General features: G+C 58.3%; 1 protein-coding gene across 1 annotated transcript; it reads right to left on the reverse strand.

The window, feature by feature from the left end:
• Positions 1–1,760: 1,760 nt before the first annotated feature.
• Positions 1,761–10,790, reverse strand: LOC122098458 (cholesterol side-chain cleavage enzyme, mitochondrial-like). The gene is made up of 9 exons (XM_042668887.1): positions 10,528–10,790; positions 8,631–8,786; positions 7,414–7,613; positions 6,374–6,577; positions 5,641–5,798; positions 4,457–4,623; positions 4,147–4,225; positions 3,621–3,818; positions 1,761–1,919 (listed from the first exon to the last, which is right to left on the reverse strand). Exons 1-9 carry the CDS (start codon positions 10,788–10,790, stop codon positions 1,761–1,763), a joined length of 1,584 nt encoding a protein of 527 aa, XP_042524821.1.
• Positions 10,791–21,922: the final 11,132 nt, after the last annotated feature.

Consider the following 21,922-nt stretch of genomic DNA (forward strand, 5'->3'; position numbering starts at 1 on the left):
GCGCTAAAAACTGCAGAGCCAAGGGACAGCGCCCAGGCCCAGAGTTCAAGGGCCACAACCGCCAAAAAAAAGCCAGGAATGGAATTGTGGCTCAAGTGGTAGAGCGCCAGCTGTGAGCCAAACAGGCGTGGGGCATGGACGCAAGAGGACTCATTGCGTTCCACACCAGGTTTGGCTTTATAACAAGACCCTGTCTCAAGAAACCAACAGCCTCCAAAAGGGGGGGCAGATAGGGGGCAGTCTGGAATTTTCCACCTGCTAAATACCTGCCCTAACTGGAATCGTGTCTGTCAGACCTAGTTTGTCTGTGTCTCTGGAAGGCACAGGCTTGACATCTCCAGTGGCCGTCACTCAGTGCTCCATTGATCAGGGACAAGGAGGTGTGCAGATGCCGGCGTGGTGTCAGGCCGGGGCCCTGTAAGGCCAATGCTGGCCAACCTTGGGGACAAGGTCAAGCCTTCTCCCCAAGGTCAGGGTTTTCATCTGTTCCATGAAAAGCTGGACACCTTAGATAGGAGCTCTTTCCAGAACTGACATGTGTGCCTCTGTGTGTGTGTGTGTGTGTCTGTCTGTCTGTCTGTCTTTCTCTCTGTCTGTGTATGTGTGTCTGTCTGTCTGTGTGTCTGTGGTGAACTTGGGGCCTGGGAACTGTCCCTGAGCTCTTTCACTCAAGGCTAGCATTCTTCCACTTGAGCCACAACTCCAGGTCTGGCTTTTTGGTGGTTCATGGAAGATCAGAGTCTCACAGACTTTCCTGACTGGGCTGATTTTGAACTGCAGTCCTCCAGATCCTCAGCCTCCAGGTAGCTGGGATTACAGGCGTGAGCTAGCAGCGCCCTGCCAGAACTGGCATTTCTGAATCAAAGCTAACAGGTCCAGAGGAGACAGAGAGCAAAGAGCATCTGCCAGGCACTGAGAGCTCTGGCCTGTCATCCTAGCTACTCAGGAGCCTGAGATCTGAGGATCACAGTTAAAGCCAGCCTAGGGAGGAAAATCCAACCCTTCTCTCCAATTAACGAGCAAAAAGCTAGAAGTGCAGGTCTGGCTCAAGTGGTAGAGCACCAGCCTTGATTGAAAAAGCCAAGGAAGAGTGCAAAGCTCTGAGTTCCAGCCCCAGTATTGTCAGAGAGAGAGAGAGGACAGAGAGACAGAGACAGACAGATGGTGGCGTGGTGGGGGGAGGGGCAGCAGGCTAAGCCCGCTGGGCTGCTGTCCCAGGCTAGACCCGCTCCTGTGTGGACTAGAGGGGACCCACGTGGAGAGCTGATGACCTCCCTGCCTCCTGCCCCTGAGGGCAGCCAGGGTTGAGGCCCACTGGAGTCTGGGCAGGTCTGAGGAGGGGGGCAGGGGGAGGGGGACCAGGCCAGGCCCGCTGGAGGCCAGGCAGGTGGGAGGAGAAGCCTGCAGCTCTTCTGAGCAGATCACCCCACACCAGCCCCTCACCCCCAGGGACCACAGTCCTGGCTACACCCCAGGATGGAGCAGAGCCCAGAGCTGGCCTCACTCCACGGGGTGGGGGGGGTCCTACCCACAAGGCAGGGCTGGCCCTGGCCAGTGACATGGAGGCCAGCCTCACCCCCAACCCTGGGGGAGCCTGGGGGTCAGCCCTGCAGCTTCCTGAGCCTCTGTGGGCCCCAGGATAGAATGTGCTGGAAATGAACATCCCAAGTGGAGGTCTACTGTTTATTGGCTTCCTGGGGTCAGGGCAGAGGGGGCAGGGCAGAAGGCAGAGCTGAGCTTGGGGTGGGGGGATTGGAGATTCAGGGGTCCCCCTGGGCCATCGGCAGTGCCGGCGGGGCGGGGGCCGGGGCGAGGGGCAGGAGGGTGAGGAGGATGGGCTTGTCCGGCACCAGGATGAGGCTGAATTTGGTCCCCACCTCGCTGAGCTGCTGCAGTTCGATGCGGAAGTTCTCCAGCACCTGGGGGCGAGGGGCGGGGGTGGGGGGAACAGCGTGGGCTGGGGAGGGAAGGGGTGTCTCTCCTGGGAGCCAGTCACCCACTCAGCCACAGGCAGGGGCCAGCTCCAAAGAGTGGGTCACCACCCCAAAACCAGCCCCCCACCCTGGGTCCCAGATGATTGCTGCTGGCTGCTGGGTTGGCTGAACCTAAGCCTGGACCCCCGCACACCTCAACCCTGCCCGTCCCCACAGAGGGGGGTGGTCAGCCCCCTCACAAACACACATGCACGTACTCACGTGCACAAACACACACACACATGCACACACACACACATGCACACACACACACAGACACACAGACAGCACCAGTAGCTCATGCCTGGAATCCCAAGCTATTCAGGAGGCAAAGATCTGAGGATACACTTCAAAGCCAGCCGGGGCAGGAAACTCTGTGAGACTCTTATCTGCAGTGAACCACCAGAAAACACGTGGAGCTTGGCTCAAGTAGTGGAGCGCTGGCCTTGAGTGAAAGAGCTCAGGGACTTTGCCCAGGCCCTCAGTCCAAGCTCCATGACCAACCCAGACAATAAAAATAAACAGATGTCCTTGGCCCTGTACTCCTGGGGTGGAGGAGGAGGAGGTGGAGGAAGAGCAGGAGGGGGAGGGGAGGGGGAAGAGATAGAAGAGAGGAATGATGAACTGGGAGATGGCTGGATGACTCCTCAGGGCCAGGCCCAGCCCAGCCACACATCAATGAGCACAGTCATCTGCAGCTCTGGAGGAGGGGGAGATGGAGGAGGGAGAGCAAGAGAGATGGAGGAGGAGGAGGAGATGGAGAAGGAGGAGGGGAGATGGAGGAGGAGCTGGAGGAGGAGGGGGAGAGAGAGAAGGAGGGGGAGATGGAAGAAGAGGGGAAATGGAGGAGGATGGAGGAGGAGATGGAGAAAGAGGAGGAGCAGGTGGAGGAGGAGCAGGAGGAGGGAGAGCAGTAAGAGGAAGAGGAGCTGCAGGGGGAGGAGGAGGAGGAGCAGAGGAGGAGGAGGAGGGGAGGAGGAGCTGGAGGAGGAGCAGCAGGAGGAGGGGAGGAACAGGAGGAAAGGAGGAGGTGGAGCAGGAGGAGGAGGGGAGGAGCAGGAGCAGCAGGAGGATGGGAGGTGGAGCAGGAGGAGAGGAGCAGCAGCAGGAGGAGGAGGAGGAGCAGGAGGAGGAGGAGCAGCAGGAGGAGGAGGAGGAGCAGGAGGAGGAGGAGCAGCAGGAGGAGCAGGAGGAGGAGCAGGAGGAGCAGGAGGAGCAGCAGGAGGAGGAGGAGGAGCAGCAGCAGGAGGAGGAGGAGGAGCAGCAGGCGGAGGAGGAGCAGGAGGAGGAGGAGGAGCACCAGGAGGAGCAGGCGGAGGAGGAGGAGAAGCAGGACAAGGAGGAGGAGCAGGAGGAGGAGGAGCAGGAGGAGGATGAGGAGCAGCAGGCGGAGGAGGAGGAGAAACAGGACAAGGAGGAGGAGCAGGAGGAGGAGGAGCAGGAGGAGGAGGAGCAGCAGCAGGAGGAGGAGGAGGAGGAGGAGGAGGAGGAGCAGGAGGAGGAGGAGGAGCAGGAGGAGGAGGAGCAGCAGGAGGAGGAGCAGGAGGAGCAGCAGGAGGAGGAGGAGGAGCAGCAGCAGGAGGAGGAGGAGGAGCAGGAGGAGGAGGAGGAGGAGGAGGAGGAGGAGCAGGCCTGGCGCACACTCACGTGCATGAGCAGCACCGCCATCTCCAGCTCTGCGATCCTGCGGCCCAGGCACTGGCGCACGCCCCAGCCGAAGCTGAGGAACCGGAAGTGCGTGGCCGCCTTGTCTTTCTCCAGCCAGCGCGCGGGCTGGAAGTTGCTGGGGTTGGGGAAGACGCTGGGATCCCGGCCCATGGCGTAGTTGGCCACCTGCACCAGCGTCTGGGGACCCAGGCGATCAGAGGGCACAGGTCACAGGGGGGCTGGCCTCGCCTGACAGCACCCCCGAGACCCAGGGGAGGACTCGCTGGCCACGGCGTGACCTCAAAGGGGGCCCTGTGACCTTGCAAGAGGCCCTGTCCTTCACAGCCCTTGGGAAGGCCCAAGCAGCTGGGCAGATCACAGGAAGGACTTCCCTCCCCAGCCCCCCTGTCCGGCCCTTCCTTGGATTTCCATGACACTCGGGGTCACCCACCACCCCCTTACCCCATCTGTCCCCAATCACACCCGCCACCCCGACAGACAGCGCCCCAGTTCCCAGCACCCCGACCTTGGCAGGGATCTTGTAGTTCTGGAGCACTAAGTCGTTCTCCGGGTATCTCTGCACGGTTACAGAGATGGGGTGCAGCCTGCAGGAAGAAGACACCAGACACTGACAGACCCCCCACCCCACACTCACACAGAGCCTGGACGCAGACTGCTCCTCCCCTCCGCCCCCGGGGAGGACCCCTGGGGTAAACAGAGGCAGGACTGTGTCTCCCTCCCCCTTCCAGACTCTGTGCTGGCGCTGGTGTTGAACTTGGGGCTTGGAAATCCCTTCCAGGCCCAGGATCAGGGCCTGAGGGGCCCGCGGGGCTCACCTCAGCGTCTCCTTGATGCTGGCTTTGAGGAGCGGGACCAGGTGGAGCATGGCGGCCATGCTGCCCCCGGCCTGGCGCCGCGCGGCCAGCACCTCTCTCCGCAGCTGCTCCTGCACCTTCGGGTGGCGGCCCATCTCGTACAGCTGCCACTGCAGCGTCATGGAGGTCTGCCAGGAGACATGGGATGAGTGTGCGTGCGTGTGTGCGCGTGTGTGTGCACACACAAGCCCATCCTGGGGCTTCAACTCGGGGCTTTCTGCTGGTTCTGCTGGAGATCAGAGTCTCACAGCTTTCCCTGCCCAGGCTGGCTTCAAATTCAGATCCTCCCATCTCAGCCTCCCGAGTGGCTAGGATGGCAGGCGTGAGCCACGGCACCTGGCTCACGTTTTCACTTTTTCCCACCATCTGCAAAGGCAAAGCCTACAGCCCAAGAGCAAATGTGCAAAAAGAAAAAAAATTCTACCAAGGCCGGGCATGGTGGCTCACGCCTGTCATCCTAGCTACTCAGGAGGCTGAGATCTGAGGATCCCCGAACAAAGCCAGCCCAGGCAGCAAAGTCCATGAGACTCTTATCTCCAATAAACCGCTAGAAAAGCGGCAGTGGTGTTGTGGCTCAAGTGGTAGAGCACGGTAGAGCGCTCGCCTTGAGCTGAAGAGCTGTGGGACAGCGCCCAGGTCCAGAGTTCAAGTCCCAGGACCGACAAAAAACAACAACAACATCAACAAAAAACTTCCAAAGGCTGGAATGTTCTGGAGAGCCCCTAGGCCCTCCTTCTGAACTCCCATTCACACCTAGTATACATGCCTCAAGAGGCTGAGATCTGAGGATCCCAGTTCAGAGCCGGCCGGGGCAGGAAAGCCCATGAGACTCTTCACTCCAGGGAACCAGCAAAAAGCTGGAAATGAAGATGTGGCTCAAGTGGTAGAGCGCCAGATCCTGAGTTCAAGTCTCAGTACAGAGACACACCCACACACACAGAGCCTGCACCTCCCTGTCCACGTTGGGTCCCAACACAGGAAATAAGAAGGCTGATGAGCCTCAGACCCTCGGGCCTCACTCTTCAAGGAGATTGGAGCCAGGAGAGGGAGGCAGCTGGGGGGGATCTGGTGGAAGATTCAGGGCCCACGGCTGGAGGGGAGGCGCCTGGCTGAGGAGGCCCCGGTGGCTGCCGGGCCTGACTCACCGTGTCCACGCCCCCCGCCAGCATCTCCGTGACATTGGCCTCGATGTTCTCCTGCGGGAGCTTGTTCTGCTCCAGGAGGCTGTGGAGCACGCCTGGGTACCTGTCCACCTTCCTTCTCCGTCTCAGGTCCAGGTAGAAGTTCTGAGTGTAGTTGCTGGCTGCGGATGACAGGGGAGGGCCGGGGCAGGGGCGGCCGGTTTACTGAGCTGCTACTTTGCATTGAGTCTTCCTATCTATCGTTTAATTCTCTTCCTTCATTCCCCCTTGCAGGTGCTCTACCACCTGAGCCAGTCCTTTGATCTTTCTAGGAGAGTTCCCTCCTCCTTTATGTTTTGTCCATTGTGGGGCTTGAACTCAGGGCCTAGGCGCTGTCCCTGAATTCTTCAGCTCCAGACCAGTGCTCTCCTACTCTGAGCCACAGCGCCACTTCCGGTTTTCTCATGGGTCATTGAAGATGAGGGTCTCATGGACTCTCCTACCTGGGCTGGCTTTGCACCTCAATCCTCAGATCTCAGCCTCCTGAGTAGCCAGGATGATAGGCGTGAGGCCAAGGGCGTCTGGCTCCCCACCACCCCATCTTTACAGCCTTGATGGCATCTTGGGGGGGGACAGGGTTGCCCGTGGTCACGTGGGCAGGAGGGACCCACGTGACCTTAGAATCCTCCAGGCCCCAGCAGCCCCTCCCCCCAGCCTCCCTGTGTGTCCCAGGGAGGGGAGCAGCGCGAGCCCCCACCTTTGTTGAAAATCGTGTCCCAGGCTTCCTTGTGATCCTTCCAGATCTTGGTGCGGAGGAGGCGGAAGAGGCCGGGCGGCAGGTGCAGCATGGGCACGCTGCTGTGGAACATGTGTTCAATGGCGTCGATGAACCTCTGGTTGTCCGGGTCGACTATCTCCTCCAGCATGCCCAGCCGCTCCCCGAATATGACGGAGGTGATCGCTGCGGGGAAGGGACGGCGGAGGCCGAGGTGAGGGGAGCCCCTGGCCTCCTATCCACCAGCCTCCACGGCAGCCCTCCCACGGTGCCTGGCGCTGGAACTCAGGGCCTGGGCGCTGTCCCTGGAGATTTTTCATTCAAGGCTCAGGCTCCACCACTTGAGCCACAGCTCCACATCCGGCTTTTTGGTAGTTTATTGGAGATAAGAGCCTCACAGACACTGGGCGCCGGTGGCTCACGCCTGTCATCCTAGCTGCTCAGGAGGCTGAGATCTGAAGATCGGGGTTCAAAGCCAGCCTGGGCCGGAAAAGTCCTTAAGATCCTTACCTCCAATAAACCACTCAGAAAACCAGATGTGGCGCTGTGGCTCAAGTGGTAGAGCACTCACCTTGATCTGAAGAGCTGAGGGACAGCGCCCAGGCCCAGAGTTCAAGCCCCAGGACAGACAGAAAAAAAAGAGTCTCACAGATTTTTCCTGCCTGGGCTGGCTTAGAATGGCGATCCTCAGATCTCAGGCATGAGCTACCAGCACCCAGCTAGGAGAGTGCCTTATTGATTGACTAGATTAGCTATACACTTTCTCCATAAGTGGGAAGGGAGACTAAGGGCCCAAATCCTTGGGTAATCCATTTTCCAAGACTCAGTCTGACTGGGAAAGAGTTTGAATTATACCAAGCTCAGAGCACCCCGCCTTTACCCCCCTCCCCCAGCCCCTGACCACAGAGTCTGTAGAAAGCCATGCAGATACAGGTCCTGCGGGGTCTGAGCAGGGACTCAGGGTAAGATGAGCGAGGTCCCGGGGAGAGGGGACCCCACCCCTCCCCAGCCCAGCCCCTTACACTCGAAGGCAAAGCGGAACAAGTCGTGACTGAGGTCCCCTGAGAAGGTTCCGGAGCGCTGCTGCTTCACGCGTCTGTTCAGCAGTCTGACAAAGTCCTGAGACACGGCCTCCATCATGGGCACGAAGTTCTTGATGGCCTCCGGAGACATCACCTCCTGGTTCAGGACCATGCGGTCTGTCTTCCAGGCCTCCGACTTCCTGAAGAAGCAGGACAGCCCCACCCCCAGGGCCCCAGAATCAGAGACTCTGGGCCTGACCCCCACCCCTCACCCCCAGCCTGGGCCAGGCCCCGAGAGCAAGAGGACGAGACAGCCGAACGCTGCGGCTCACGCCTGTCATCCCAGCTCCTCAGGAGGCTGAGATCTGAAGATCACGGTTCGAGGCCAGCCTGGGCAGGAGAGTGCATGGGACAAGTCTTTTTTTTTTTTTTTTTTTTTTTTGTCCCTGGGGCTTGAACTCTGGGCCTGGGTGCTGTCCCTCAGCTCTTCAGCTCAAGGCTAGTGCTCTACCACTTGAGCTACAGTGCCACTTCCAGCTTTCTGGTGGTTTATTGGAGATAGAAGTCTCACGGTCTCTCCTGCCCGGGCTGGCTTTGAACTGCGATCCTCAGATATCAGCCTCCTGAGTAGCTAGGATTACAGGCGGGAGCCACCTGCGCCCGGCCATGGGACAATTCTATATCTCCAATCAACCACTAGAAAACTGGAAGTGGAGCTGTGGCTCGAGTGGTAGAGCACTCAGCTTGAGCTGAAGAGCTCAGCATCCAGGCCCTGAGTTCAAGCCCCAGGACTGGCCAAAAAGAGAGGGAATAAAATAATAATAACAATAATAATAATAACAATAATAATAAAGAACCCAAGTGCACTGCCTCCCGACTCTGCTGTGCGCACTGCAAGCGGGAAATGGAGTGTGTGTGCATGTGCGCGTGCACGCGTGTGCCTGTGTGCCCGTGGGCTGGTACTGAGGTTCGAACTCAGGGCCCCGTGCGCTCTCAGCTTCCTTGCTCAGCTGAGGCTCTGCCACTTGAGCCACGCCTCCAGCCCAGCTTCTTCCTGGTTGGTTTGGAAGTAGAGTCTTCCACGCACACATTATTCATGAACAGTCTCTGGTCAGCTCAGCCAGGGAGTCAAGGCCCCCCTCTGTCCCCCCCTCCATCAGAGTGAGTCTCAGCCCCCCCTCTCAGCCCCCTGATCACCCCCCCCCCCCCGCACTCACTTGAGCAGCACGCCGGTGGGTTTCTGGTAGCACTGGTGATAGGCCACCCAGGGCGGGATGAGGTAGCGCTCCGGGTGACGCCCTTCCCCCTTAAACAGCACCGCCACGTCCTCGGGGTCCATGATATACACAGACTCTATGTTCCCAAGCTTCTCCCTGGAGGGACAGGAGAGAGTCTCATCTCCAGGGAGCGTGCCTGCCCACGCTGGATGTGAACCACCATCCTCAGATCTCAGCCTGCTGAGGAGCTGGGATGACAGGCGTGAGCACCGGCGCCCGGCTTTTTCTCCATGCTCACTGTGCTGTGTCACCCAGAGCCCGGGACCTGCCTCCCCCAGTCTTGTCTTCGGCTTGCCTACAACCTTCCAGAAAATTCTCTCCATGCTTTTCCAAGTAGATTAGAACTAGCTCCCCAGTCCCTGGGCCACAACCCAAGGCTCTGGTGACCAGCGGGCCTCATGGTGGAGAGGAGGCAGCATGCTGGCCTGCGAACAGAACCTCCACCCTGTTCTGTGAACGCACAGCCTCCAAACATGGCGCCCTGGGCTGGGAAGGTGGCTCAGTGGTAGAGTGCTCTCCTAGCATGCATGAAGCCCTGGGTTCGATTCCTCAGTGCCACATACACAGAAGAGGCCAGATGTGGTGCTGTGGCTCAAGTGGTAGAGTGCCCAGCCTTGAGCAAAAGAAGCTCAGGGACAGTGCCCAGGCCCTGAGTTCAAGCCCCAGGACTGGCACACACACACACACACACACACACACACACACACACACACACACACACACAGCTTGAAGATGGCCGACCTTAGACCCTGCTACACCAGAACAAGCCATAGACCCTGAGGCCTCACCGCCTAAGGCTGCACAGCAGAGGCTCCAGACCCTGCAAAGACAGGAGCAGAAGCAGCTGCTGGTGTACGGAAGGGGAGCCAGCACCCCACCCCACAGCCGAGGAGTGTAACTGGCCCAGAGGGGAAGAGGGAACAGAGCCAGGGTCTTCTCCCTGACTGTGGGATTTCACAAACTTCATTTACAGCCGTTCTGAAGACCAGAGTGCAGAAGAAGTATTAAGAGAGCGTGTCCTCAGCCAGGATTAGTGGCTCACGCCTGGAATCCTAGAAACTCAGGAGGCTGAGATCTGAGGATCACAGTTCAAAGCCAGCCTGGACAGGAAAATCCATGAGACTCTTATCTCCAATGAACCACCAGAAAACCGGAAGTGGTGCTGTGGCTAAAAGTGGTAGAGCACTCGCCTTGAGCAAAAGAGCTCAGGGACAGCGCCCAGGTTCAGAGTTCAAGCCCTATGACCCATCAAAAAAAAAAAAAAAGCAGAGAGATTGTCCTTGGCTGGGTCTGGTGGCACACGCCTGGAATCCTAGAAATTCAGGAGGCTGAGATCTGAGGATCAGAACCAGCGGAGAAAAAGAAAACCAGCTCAGAGAAGGAAAGTCCACGAGACTCTTATCTCTCAGTTTACCAACAAAAAGCCAGAGTGGAGGTGTGGCTCAAGGGGCAGAGTGGCCAACCTTGAGTGAAAAAGTTAAGGGACAGTGCCCAGACCCTGAATTGAAGCCCCAGTATAGGAAGGAAGGAAGGAAGGAAGGAAGGAAGGAAGGAAGGAAGGAAGGAAGGAAGGAAGGAAGGAAGGAAGGGAGGAAGGAAGGAAGGAAGGAAGGAAGGAAGGAAGGGAGGAAGGAAGGAAGGCAAGGAGGGAGGGAGGGAGGGAAGGAGGGAGGGCATCCCATCTCTAGCATGGGGGCGCAGGGTGAGGCTGAGTCTTCAGTGCCTGAAACCCAGAGGCCTTTTCCTTCTGTAAACGAGAAGGCAGTGTGGGGGGACCCCAGGGCAGATCCTTGTGAGGAGAGGAGCACAGCGCTGAGCCCCGCGGGCCCGGGCTCACCTGTAGATGGTCCCATACTTCTGGAAGCTTCGCACGTGGTGGTAGTGGATGCGCTGGGCGCCTTCCTCCCTCCAGAAGTGGAATAGGTTCAGCCAGCCGTTGTCCCCCGGGGACGGGATCTCGTGGAAGGGACGCGGCCCGGACAGGGTGGCCGTGCCTCGGCCTGGCACGCCGGGATGCCCGGGGCTCTGGCGGCGCGTGCCCCAGGCGGGCTGGCAGCTTTGCACCAGGACCAAGCGCCCAGGAAAGCCTTTGGGAAACATGACGTGCGCTGCAGCGGCCTCGGGCCTCAGGGCTGTGCTTATAAAGGCTAGCTCAAGGCCGGCTCCTCCGCCTCGTCCTCCACAGGCCCCTCCCACACCAAGACAGTCCATCTCTCAGACATCACAACCACCAGCATACCTGTCCTGGGTGTTTGCCTGGGCTGGGAATGACCCGCTGACCCCTGTGTGGGCCAGGGCTCAGGCTTGAGCAGATAATGTCAAGAGGACAGTCAGCCGGGCTCTGTGGCTCACGCCTGTCATCCTGTCCACTCCAGAGGCTGAGATCTGAGGATCTAGGTTTAAAGCCAGCCCCGGGGGTGGGGAAGGGAGAATGGAAAAAAATCTGTGAGACTCTGAGCTGGGGCTCAAGGAGTAGAGCACCAATCTTGAGCAGAAAAGCTCAGGGATGCTACCAGGCCTGCCTGGCAGCCACACGCTGGGGTGAGGAAGAGGAAGATGAAGGACGCACCCTCACCTGACCCCCAGGCCCAACCTCGGCCTCTACAAAGTGAACCCTGAGACCCTGGGGCACAGGATGGAGCCCGGCCCTTCCTGCGGAAGTTTGTCCCTCCAGGCTCCCTGCATTCCTGTGTGACCCTTGACCTGCACAGCTGAAGCCCTGAACTTTATCTTGTGTTCAACATGGCGGTAGCGGCAGGCAAAGCCCACCCAGGGGGCCTGGACTCAGGAAATCTTCCCCTGAGGGGAGGCAGGGCCTGGCCTTCCTCGAAGGAATGTACTAGATAGTTCTCCTGTGCAGGATGCTTTCCATGCAGTCCCTGTCTCCCCCCAGCCCCCTCCTCACCCCATCACCAGCTGGGTTCTAGAACTTTCCCTGATCTCCACCTGAGGATGTTGAGGCTCTGATCCAATGGATGACTTCTTACCCCCAAGGTTGCCACTTGGGAATAGCAGCATAGTTGGGATTTGAACCCACAACGTGGGTGCCTGGCCAGGTGGTACTGAGCTGTCAGGCCCCTGGCAGGGACAGGAATGAGGATGGGCAGCCATGAGCAAGAACCGAAGAGCACAGAGCAGCCTGGCTAGCGGTCAGTTTGAAACCATCTTTAGCATCCTGTGGGGAGCAGGCATCGACCTCGGGGTAAATAATGAGAAATGGGGGGCCGGGGCTGAGAAAGATCCGCACAGCTAACACAGTCTCAGGTCCCAGGTGAGGCCTGGGGGACCATGAGCTCCATCTTTGTCCCAGGAAGAATTCTAGAAGGTTTCACCTTATTACTGGAAAAGAATGAGAATGAGGTGATTTGTGTTCTCAGCTGTTTGCTAGAAGGAGAAGAAAATGGAGGGAGGGAGGAGGGGAAGGGGGGGGAGGAAACAATTGGCCAGGCCCCAGTGGCTCACACCTGTAATCTAAGCCACTCAGAAGGCTGACATCTGAGGATCACGGTTCGAAGCCAGCCCAAGCAGCAAAGTCTGTGAGACTCTTATCTCCAGCTAACCACCAAAAAGCTAGAAGTGGCACTGTGGCTCCAGTAGGAAAGCAGCAGTCTGGAGTGAAAACTAGGGACAGAACCCAGGCCCTGAGTTCAAGCCCCAGTGCATCACCCAAAACAAAACAAAAATAACAGGCATTGCCTGTTAGAGGGCCTGTTTGCCTTACATACAAGATGCTTATCTGAAAGTTTTTCTTCTGGCAAACACTAAGTGGATCGATAAGTGGACTCTGGCAGAGTAGGGCTCCGGATCAAGGGGGCACAGATTCAAAGTTGGGGGACACCAATGCACAGCACCCATCTTTCGCATCTTTCCCGTAGTCTCTGATGAACACAGGCTAAGAGAGCGCAGCATCTGTTGCATCAGGCCCATTACACACACGAGAAGACTGAGGCTGGGCAGGCCCCAGGCCTACCTGAGTCCCCCAAGGGGACCATAGGGGCCAGGCCCCGCCTTCCTCCCAGAGCCACGCGGGCCTGACTCAGGGGTGGCCTTTTCCCTGACCTGCTCCGGGCAAGGCCAGCCCCAAATTCCTGAGGGCTTCCTAAATCGGCTTCTGGTGCCAGAAAGGGGGCTCAAGGTCAGGAGAGAAAGGAAGAGAAAATGAAGGAAAAGAAGGAGGAGGAGAGAGGAAGAAGACAAAGGAGGAGGAAGGAGCAGGAGGAGGGAGGAGGAGGAAGAAGGAAGAGGAGAAAGAGGAGGAGGAAAAGGAGGGGGAAGAGGAGGAGGAGAAGGAGGAAGATTATATTCATTCCCCCTTAGTCTTGGACAGATGAGACACTACTTTCCCTGCCCCGCTCTGGTCCTAGGAAAGGTCAAAATTCCTCCCAGCAGAGTGGAGGCTGCGGTCAGGCCTCGCTCCAAGGCCTTGGCAAACCTGCTCACACAACACGCAGCGTGCCAGCTCTTCTTACCCAACCCCACCAGACCCATCCTCCTGGCCCAGGCCGCCCCCACCCACCCAGACACCCCCACACACACCCCGTGGCTCACACCTATCATCCCAGCTACTCAGGAGGCTGAGATCTGAGGATCACAGTTCAAAGCCAGCCCAGGCAGGAAAGTCCGTGAGACTCTTATGGCCAATGAACCACCAAAAAGCTGGACGTGGAGCTGTGGCTCCAGTAATAGAGCACCAGCCTTGAGTGACAAAAGCCCGGGCCTTGAGTTCAAGTCCCAAGATACACACACACAACACATACACACACCACCACCACCAGTCCAACAACCTTCCTCCTTTCCAAGAAGAAAGAGCTTGCGTGTCTAGGACACGTTTAATGACAGAATCGTGTTAGTCAGCATTCTTTGGGTCACGAGTAGCAGAAATCCAGCTGAAGTGGATGGAGATGAAGATAAGTAAACACGCAGGCATTGGCATCCACTTGCAAAGTTCAAGGGTGCTCCCCGCCTCTCTCTGCTCCCATTTTCCTGAGGGCCAGCTCCCTCTCAGGATCCATGGCCACAGCAGGAAGGAAGCCCAGGGGCCTGGAACACCCCCCCCCCCCCCCAGTCCTGGCAGAGCTCCACCTTCTCCAGTTGTGGGGGGAGGAGGAGAAGGGAGGGGAGGTCTCAAAGAGGGACTCCGATTGGTCAGTTTGGGTCACATGTCTAATTCCTTCATCCAATCACAGACAATGCACCTGATAGGCTGGGCCTTAGTCACCATGTTGTTGATGGGACCTCCAGAGCCCTACAAGATGGTGATGCTGTCTCTCCCCCCTACCCAGAGGTTGCCTGGTTCACCTGCTGCCTATTGGCAGCTTTCTGTCCAAGCTGGGATGACAGGCATGCACCTCTTCATCCAGCTCTCTATGCAGAACGATGGTCTCTGTCCAAGTTGGCCTTAAAACCCAATCCTCGCCATCTCAGCCTCCCATTGTGTGTGTGTGTGTGTGTGTGTGTGTGTTGGTATTGGGGCCCTGTCCCTTACATAGATAGACCAGGCTGTCCTGAGCCAGACAGCCACCCAGCACTAGACCTGTGGCCCAACTTGAAAGGTGAATGAGACCCACAAAACCCTCCCTCTCCCTCCCCACACACAGGGAGGGCACAGCACCCCTCCCCCTCATCACTGCTCCTGGCCGCCCAGGCCCACCCCACCCCAGCAGCCCACCTGCCCAGCCACCTTCTTCCACAGACACCTAGACTCCTAGAAGGTCTCCTCTCCACCCATGCAAACATCCAAATGTACAAAAAGGTTGCTCTAACACTTCTGAAAAGATAGTCAGCAGCTTTCTCCTGAAATCATTCACCCGGGAAGAGCTCCTGAAACTTGCAATCGGGTATGAGAGACACACACAGGCACAGAGACAGAGAGAGACAGAGCTGGAGACGGAGACAGACAGCAGAGCTGTGAGGAAAGGGTTAAGAGGTTGGAATTCGCCCTCAAGGCTGAGAACTGGACCCTGGAAAGGTGGGAACAGACCAGACCCAAAAAAATGTCTAAGTTACTATTAACTGGACCTTATGATGTTTGAGTTAGAATTGTGTGGACCCTATAAAACCTGAGACACTGGGACTGTGTACACAAACTATATCTCAGGGCAAATACTGTAACCACAAGATAGATGGATATCTTGTTTTCTGCACCTACCCATATTACCCTCCTCTGTAGTGAACTAAATAAATAGGCTTGCTTTCGGGGCTTGGAGTTCAAGAGCCTGTGAGCCTTGACACACACACACCCCCCCATCCCAGTCCCAGATTGCTTTACTCTCTGTCCTCATTTCTTCAGTCCCCTTATCCTATCATGCTATTCCAGGTTGCAGGTAGCAAAAAGAAAGGAGTAGAGGGGGAAGAGGAGGTGTTGGGCGCTGGTGGCTCACATCTGTAATCCTAGCTACTTGGGAGGCTGAGATCTAAGGATCAAGGTTCAAAACCTACCCAGGCAGCAAAGTCCATGAGACACTAATCTCCAATTAACCAGCCCAAAAAAAAAGTGAAGCTGTGGCTCAAGTGGTAGAGCACCAGCCTTGAGTGAAAAAGGCAAGGGAGAACTTGAGACCCTGATTTCAAGCTCTAGTACAAGAACAAATTGAAAGAAAAAAAATTGAGGAAAATGTACTTGTGTGTTCTTTCAAATGTAGTGAATGTTTTATGAATTTAACAATTAATGATGCTGATTTAGTGCTACCATTGGAATTAAGAATTTATTGATTTCCACTTGACAGTGTTCTTATTTTATTGAATTAATTTATTTTTGTGCTAGTCCTGGGGCTTGAACTCTCAGGACCTGGGGGCTGCACTCAGTCTTTGTATTCAAGGTTGAGTACACCTGAACCACACAGCTCCACTTCTAACATTTTAGTGATTCATTGAAGATAATAGTCTCCCAGTCAAGTGCAGATGACTCACACCTGTTATCCTAGTTACTCAGGAGGCTGAGATCCAAGGATCACAGTTCTAAGCCAATCCAGGCAGGAAAGTCTGTGAGACTCTTATCTCCAATGAACTACTCAGAAGAAGAAAAAAAAAAGCCAGAAGTGGTGCTGTGACTCAAATAGTAAAGCAGTAGCCTTGAATAAAAGAAGCTCAAGGACAGCACCCAGGCCCAGAGTTTAAGCAACAGGACTTGCAAAAGAAGAAAGAGGAGGGGGAAAGGAGGAGGTGGAAAAGGAGGAGGAGGAGGAGGAGGAAAGGAAGGAAGGAAGAAGAGGGAGAGAAAGAAGAAAGGAAGGAAGAAGGAAGGAAAGACGGCAGGCAGGCAGGCCGGCCTCACACTTCCCAGCCTGGGCTGGTTTTGAATAGCAATCCTCGGGGCTCAGCCTCCTGAGCGGCTAGGATGACAGGTGCGAGTCACCTGTGTGCAGTACTTGTTCTTATTTTCGGGCCATTTTTTTCTCCAGCCGTCCTTTTCACTCAGGGTGTCTGCAGTGGGCCGCTCACTGGATCACGCACACGTGCACACACATACACACGCACGTGCACACACATAGGTCCCTCCTTATGGAGTGACCAGCCACAACAGGCCATGTGAGCAGTGAGTGTCCAGAGAGGAGACCGCATGGGCCTGCTTGGCCTTCTCGCTGGCGAGAGGGCGGGGCCGTGGTGGGCGGGACCCTGGGGTGGGCGGGGCCTCGATGTGGGGCGGGGCCTCTGGGAGGGGAGGGGCTAGAGTGGGAAGGGCCTCGGGGAGGGCGGGGCCATGGTAGGTAAAAACCCTAGGAAGGCGGGGCCTATAGAGGGGCGGGGTCGGAGCGGGCGGGAACCCTGAGTGGGCGGGGCCTCTTGGAGGGGCGGGCTATAGTGGGAAGGGCCTCGGGGAGGGCGGGGCCATGGTAGGCGAAAACCCTAGGAAGGCGGGGCCTCTGGAGGGGCGGGGTCAGAATGGGCGGGAACCCTGGAGGGCGGGGCCTCGGGGGAAGGGGGCCGTGGTGGGTGGGAACCCTGACTGGGCGAGGCCTCTTGGATGGGCGGGGCTATAGTGGGAAGGGCCTCTGGGAGGGCGGGGCCATGGTAGGTGAAAACCCTAGGCGGGCGGGGCCTCGGGAGGGGCGGGGTCGGAGTGGGCGGGAACCCTTGGAGGGCGGGGCCTCGGGAGGGGCGGGGTCGGAGTGGGCGGGAACCCTTGGAGGGCGGGGCCTCGGGAGGGGCGGGGTCTGAGTGGGCGGGAATCCTTGGAGGGCGGGGCCTCGGGGAGGGGCCTCGGGGAAGGGGAGCTATGGTGGGCGGAAGCCCTGGGAGGGCGGGGCCCAGGGAAGCTGCGCAGCTGCGGGGACCGCGGCGCCTCCCTCTGCTTTACTCTGGACCGGGCAGGAGGACAGTCCGGCGAAGACTCCGGCCGTCTTCCGCCGGGTCCGGGGCGGGGACCTTTGTGTCCCGTGGTTGCACTCCTCTCTCCAGGTCCCCCAAGGCTGCACCCCTCTCGCCAGGGCCTCCGCCCCCCCCTCCTCCCGCCAGGGCCTCCGCCCCCCCCCCCCGCCAGGGCCTCCGCGCCCCCCCCCCCCGCCTCCTCCCGCCAGGGCCTCCGCCCCCCCCCTCCCGCCAGGGCCTCCGCCCCGCCCTCCCCGGTCTCCGCCCCCTCCAGGCCCGCTCTCCCCGGTCTCCGCCCTCCCCGGGCCCGCCCCGCCCTCCCCGGGCCCGCCCCGCCCTCCCCGGGCCCGCACCGCCGCCCCTCCCGTGCAGGGCGCCGCGGAAATTCGACGTCCGGCCACGCGGTGGCGCCAGAGCCCGCGGCTTCGCGCTCGCCGCTCGGCTGGCGGCTGCGGCTTGCGGGGGGGCTCCGAACCCGGGGCGCAGTCTGAGCCCCAACGCGAGGGCACAGGACAGAAGCGCCGCCCAAGTTACACTCATTTGTCGGGTCAGGGCTGAACTCGCAGTCAGGGCTGAATGGCAGCACGATCCTTGTGTTCTCAAGGCCCTGTTTGCCAGGTGGGGGGCTCGGGACCCCTGGGTGGGCCCCAGCCCGAGGCCCTGGAGAAGGTGGGGGGCTCGGGACCCCTGGGTGGGCCCCAGCCCAAGGCCCTGGAGAAGGTGGGGGGCTCGGGACCCCTGGGTGGGCCCCAGCCCGAGGCCCTGGAGAAGGTGGGGGGCTCGGGACCCCTGGGTGGGCCCCAGCCCGAGGCCCTGGAGAAGGTGGGGGGCTCGGGACCCCTGGGTGGGCCCCAGCCCGAGGTCCTGGGAGGAGGTGGGGGGCTCGGGACCCCTGGGTGGACCCCAGCCCGAGGCCCTGGGAGGAGGTGGGGGGCTCGGGACCCCTGGGTGGACCCCAGCCCGAGGCCCTGGGAGGAGGTGGGGGGCTCGGGACCCTTGGGTGGGCCCCAGCCCGAGGCCCTGGAGAAGGTGGGGGGCTCGGGACCCCTGGGTGGGCCCCTGCCTGAGGCCCTGGGAGGAGGTGGGGGGCTCGGGACCCCTGGGTGGGCCCCAGCCCGAGGCCCTGGAGAAGGTGGGGGGCTCGGGACCCCTGGGTGGGCCCCAGCCTGAGGCCCTGGGAGGAGGTGGGGGGCTCGGGACCCCTGGGTGGACTCCCGCGTGGGCCCGGCCCGCAGCCGCATCTCCCGCTGGTGGGGCACAGAAGCAGAGGGCCGGGGATCAAACCCGCACCTGCTGGTCCCCGAGGGCCGCAGGGCCGCGGCGCGGGGGTCTCGGGCGGCCCAGGCCTCAGGTGCAGGGGGCGGGGCGGGCGGGGGCGGGGCCCGGGCTCGGCGGCGTCCTCATTGGGCGTGAGGGTTACTAGGGTTCTCTGATTGGCTGGCTCCTGGGGGCGGGGCTGAGAGTCCAGAGGTTGCAGAGAATGAATGAAAAGACAGAGATTCCGGGCAGGTGTGGCGGAGATCCGGGCGGGAGACCCTGAGACCGGACACCCCGAGGCCTGGGACCCCGAGGCCGGGGACCCTGAGACCGGGCACCCTGAGACCGGGCACCCCGAGGCCGGGGACCCTGAGGCCGGAGTCGAGCTTCAGAGTTTATCTGGCACTTTAAGCGAACATCTAACCAGGCGTCAGTGGCTCACCCTGGTCATCCTAGCTACTCAGGAGACTGAGATCTGAGGATCACGGTTCAAAGCCAGCCTGGGGAGGAAAGGCTGTGAGAGTTGTTTGTTTGTCTTGTTTTTTGGTCAGTTGTGGAGCTTGAACTCCGGGCCTGGGTGCTGTTCCTGAGCCACTTCCCGTTTTCTGGTGGTTCATTGGAGATCAGAGTCTCACAGACTTTCCTACCAGGCCTGGCTTCGAACTATGATCTTCAGATCTCAGCCTCCTGAGTAGCTGGGACGACAGGCGTGAGCCACTGGCGCCCCGCTCCGTGAGACTCTTATCTCCAGTGAACCACCAAAAAGCTAGAAGTGGAGCTGTGTTTCAAGTGGTAGAGTGCCAACTTTGAAAAAGAAGCTCAGGGACAGTATCCAGGTCCTGATCAGTTCAAACCCTAGGACTGGAGTGCGCGCGCGCGCGCGCGCGCGCGCACACACACACACACACACAAATACATTGTTACAGCAACAAAGAGACGTCTAAAGCATGCAGGAAGCAACACAAACAAGATATTGTCATAATCATTATCATCATCACCATCGAGTTTTCACATCAAATTATAGGACAAGAGGGGAAAGAGACAGACGGAAACAATGTCAAGAAGAAAATTTGCCTCCACCTTACCTGTCCCTATGGTGGAACGCGCTTCAAACAAACCAAGGAATAAAACCAGGTGTGGTGATTTATACCTTGTAACCCCAGCTCTCGGGAGGCTGAGGCAGGAAGATCCCAAGTTGGAGGTCAGCCTGGGCTACACAGTGAGACCCTGTCTTCAAAACAACAAGAACAAGAAGACATCCACAGATGAGTTCTGTTTAGGCAGAAAGGGAAGAATCTAGTTGTCTGAGACTATATTAGAACCCACCCCAAGCTTTCCTTAAATACCAACTTTCATTGAAACCTGAGGAACAAATGACTTCACCCTATCTTTTCAGGACATGACCCCTGGAGTCCACTAGAGGGCAGTAGAAACATGAGCCAGAACTTGCAGGAATAGCTCTTGGGTGCTGATTTCTCTAGATCCTTCTAAGTGATTTTATTTTTTTGAAAATTAACTCATCCTAGCTCCCTAGCGGGTTGAGATCAGAGGATCATGGTTTGAAGCCAGCGTAGGCAGGAAAGTTGAAGGCACTTGTATCTCCAATTAACCAGCAAAAAAAATAAGAGCCGGAAGTGGAGCTGTGGCTCAAGTGATAGAGCACCAGCCTTGAGTGGAAAATCTTGGGGACAGGGCTGGGAAGGTGCCTTAGTGGTAGAGTGCTTGCCTTGCCTGCATGAAGCCCTGGGTTCGATTCCTCAGTACCACATACACAGAAAAAGCCAGAAGTGGTGCTGTGGCTCAAGTGGTAGAGTGCCAGACTTGAGCAAAAGAAGCTCAGGGAGCCGGGCGCTGGTGGCTCACGCCTGTAATCCTAGCTACTCAGGAGGCTGAGATCTGAGGATTGAGATTCAAAGCCAGCCCAGGCAGGAAAGTCTGTGAGACTCCTATCTCCATTAAACCACTCAGAAAACTGAAAGTGGTGCTGTGGCTCAAGTGGAAAAGCTGAAGAGCCGAGGGACAGCGCCCAGGCCCAGAGTTCAAGCCCCACAACCGACAAAATAAAATAAAAACAAAAAAGCAGCTCAGGGACAGTGCCCAGGCTCTGAGTTCAAGTCCCAGGACTACCCCCCAAAAAATAAAATAAAAAAAAAAATAAAACCTCAAGGACAGCACCCAGGCCTTGAGTTCAAGCTGTAGCAGGATGTAGTGGAATTTGTTCAGAGAAACCTCTTGGAGAGAGTTCAGGCCTGAGCCCTCTTCCTGCTTTTGTTTTCGTTTGTTCCTGTACAAGGGCTTGAACTTAGAGCCTGGCCCATGTCCCTTAGTGTTTTTCCCCCTCAAGGCTGGTACTCTGCCCCTTGAGCCACAGCTCCACTTTTAGCTTTTGTGCTGATTCATTGAAAACCAAAGTCTTAAAGATTTTCCTGCCCCGGATGCTGTTTCTTGTTTGCTCAGGGCTGGTGCTCTACCTCTTGAATCACAGCTCTACTTCCAGCTTTTGCTAACCCATGAAGAGAGGAGTCTCGAGGATTTTCCTGCCCCCGGGCTGGCTTTGAACTACGATCCTCAGATCTTAGCCTCCTGTGGAGCTGGGACACGACAGGCGTGAGCCACTGGTGCCCAGCCCCCTGGAATGATGATTCCATCTCATTTGATAAACCTTTCCTGAGCTTGCTGCAAGGCTCAGGCGCAGGGGACCTGCTTCTGGAGGGCCTTGAACCAGGAGGGTCCTGGAATACGGTAAAAGGGTAAGAGGCTGGGGTCCTTCCCTGCAGGGTGGGCTGCGCATGCACTGAGGGCCCAGGGCGGCCTCCCGCTGGGCCCTGCGTCTCAATCTTGGCATGACTGAGTTTTGTGCCCCATGCTTGTGGGGGCCTGTCCCCCACCTTTACCCTCCGGGGACCCTCTCTGAAGCTGGCCCAGCCCTGCGGCCTTTCCACACACCCCTCCTACTGTGTCCGAGCAGGGACGGCTCCAGGAAGGTGGCACACTGCCCAGACCATTTGGGAGAGGAAGACGTAGGGTTCCAGTGGGCCCCCACTTTTCTCCAGCCGCCTAGCCAAGGCCGCCCACACCTGCCTGGCTCTCTGGGGGCGCCCGGGGCCAAAGACCACACAGGGTGGGTTCCTGCTTTAGGCCTTACCTGGGTCATTGGAAGAACCCCAGATGAGGACAGGTTAGGAGAGAGGGGAAGAGAGGGAGAGGGAGGGAGGCGGAGGGAGAGGGGGGCTGGGAAGGTGGCTCAGTGGTAGAGTGCTTGCCTAGCACGCGTGAAGCCCTGGGTTCGATTCCTCAGTACCACATAAACAGAAATGGCACTGTGGCTCAAGTGGTAGAGTGCTAGCCTTGAGCAAAAGATGCTCAGGGACAGTGCCCAGGCCCTGAGTTCAAGCCCCAGGACTGGCAAAAAAAAGGAGGGGGGGGGAGCCAGATGCTGGAGGCTCACCCCTGTCATCCTGGCTACTCAGGAGGCTAAGATCTGAGGATCTTGGTTCAAAGCCAGTCCCAGAGAAGTCTGTAAGACTAATCTCCAATGAACCACCCCAAAACCACAGACGTACATCTGTGGCTCAGGTGCTAGGATGCCAACCTTGAATGAAAAAGCTCAGGGACAGCGCCCAGGCCCTGAGTTCAAGCACCTTGATCGACAAAAAGAAAAATAAATA

The sequence above is a fragment of the Dipodomys spectabilis genome, unplaced genomic scaffold, assembly GCF_019054845.1.
Source record: "Dipodomys spectabilis isolate Male_0828 unplaced genomic scaffold, ASM1905484v1 ptg000478l, whole genome shotgun sequence".
NCBI lineage: Eukaryota > Metazoa > Chordata > Mammalia > Rodentia > Heteromyidae > Dipodomys > Dipodomys spectabilis.

Excerpts from the sequence above, each read along its gene's own strand:
- LOC122098458 (XM_042668887.1), bottom strand. The coding sequence starts at position 10,790 with ATGTTTCCCAAAGGCTTTCCTGGGCGCTTGGTCCTGGTGCAAAGCTGC. Across the intron at positions 5,799-6,373 it reads GGACACGATTTTCAACAAAG|CCAGCAACTACACTCAGAAC; the intron begins GTGGGGGCTCGC and ends TGTCATCCGCAG. Across the intron at positions 4,226-4,456 it reads AGCATCAAGGAGACGCTGAG|GCTGCACCCCATCTCTGTAA; the intron begins GTGAGCCCCGCG and ends TTCTTCCTGCAG.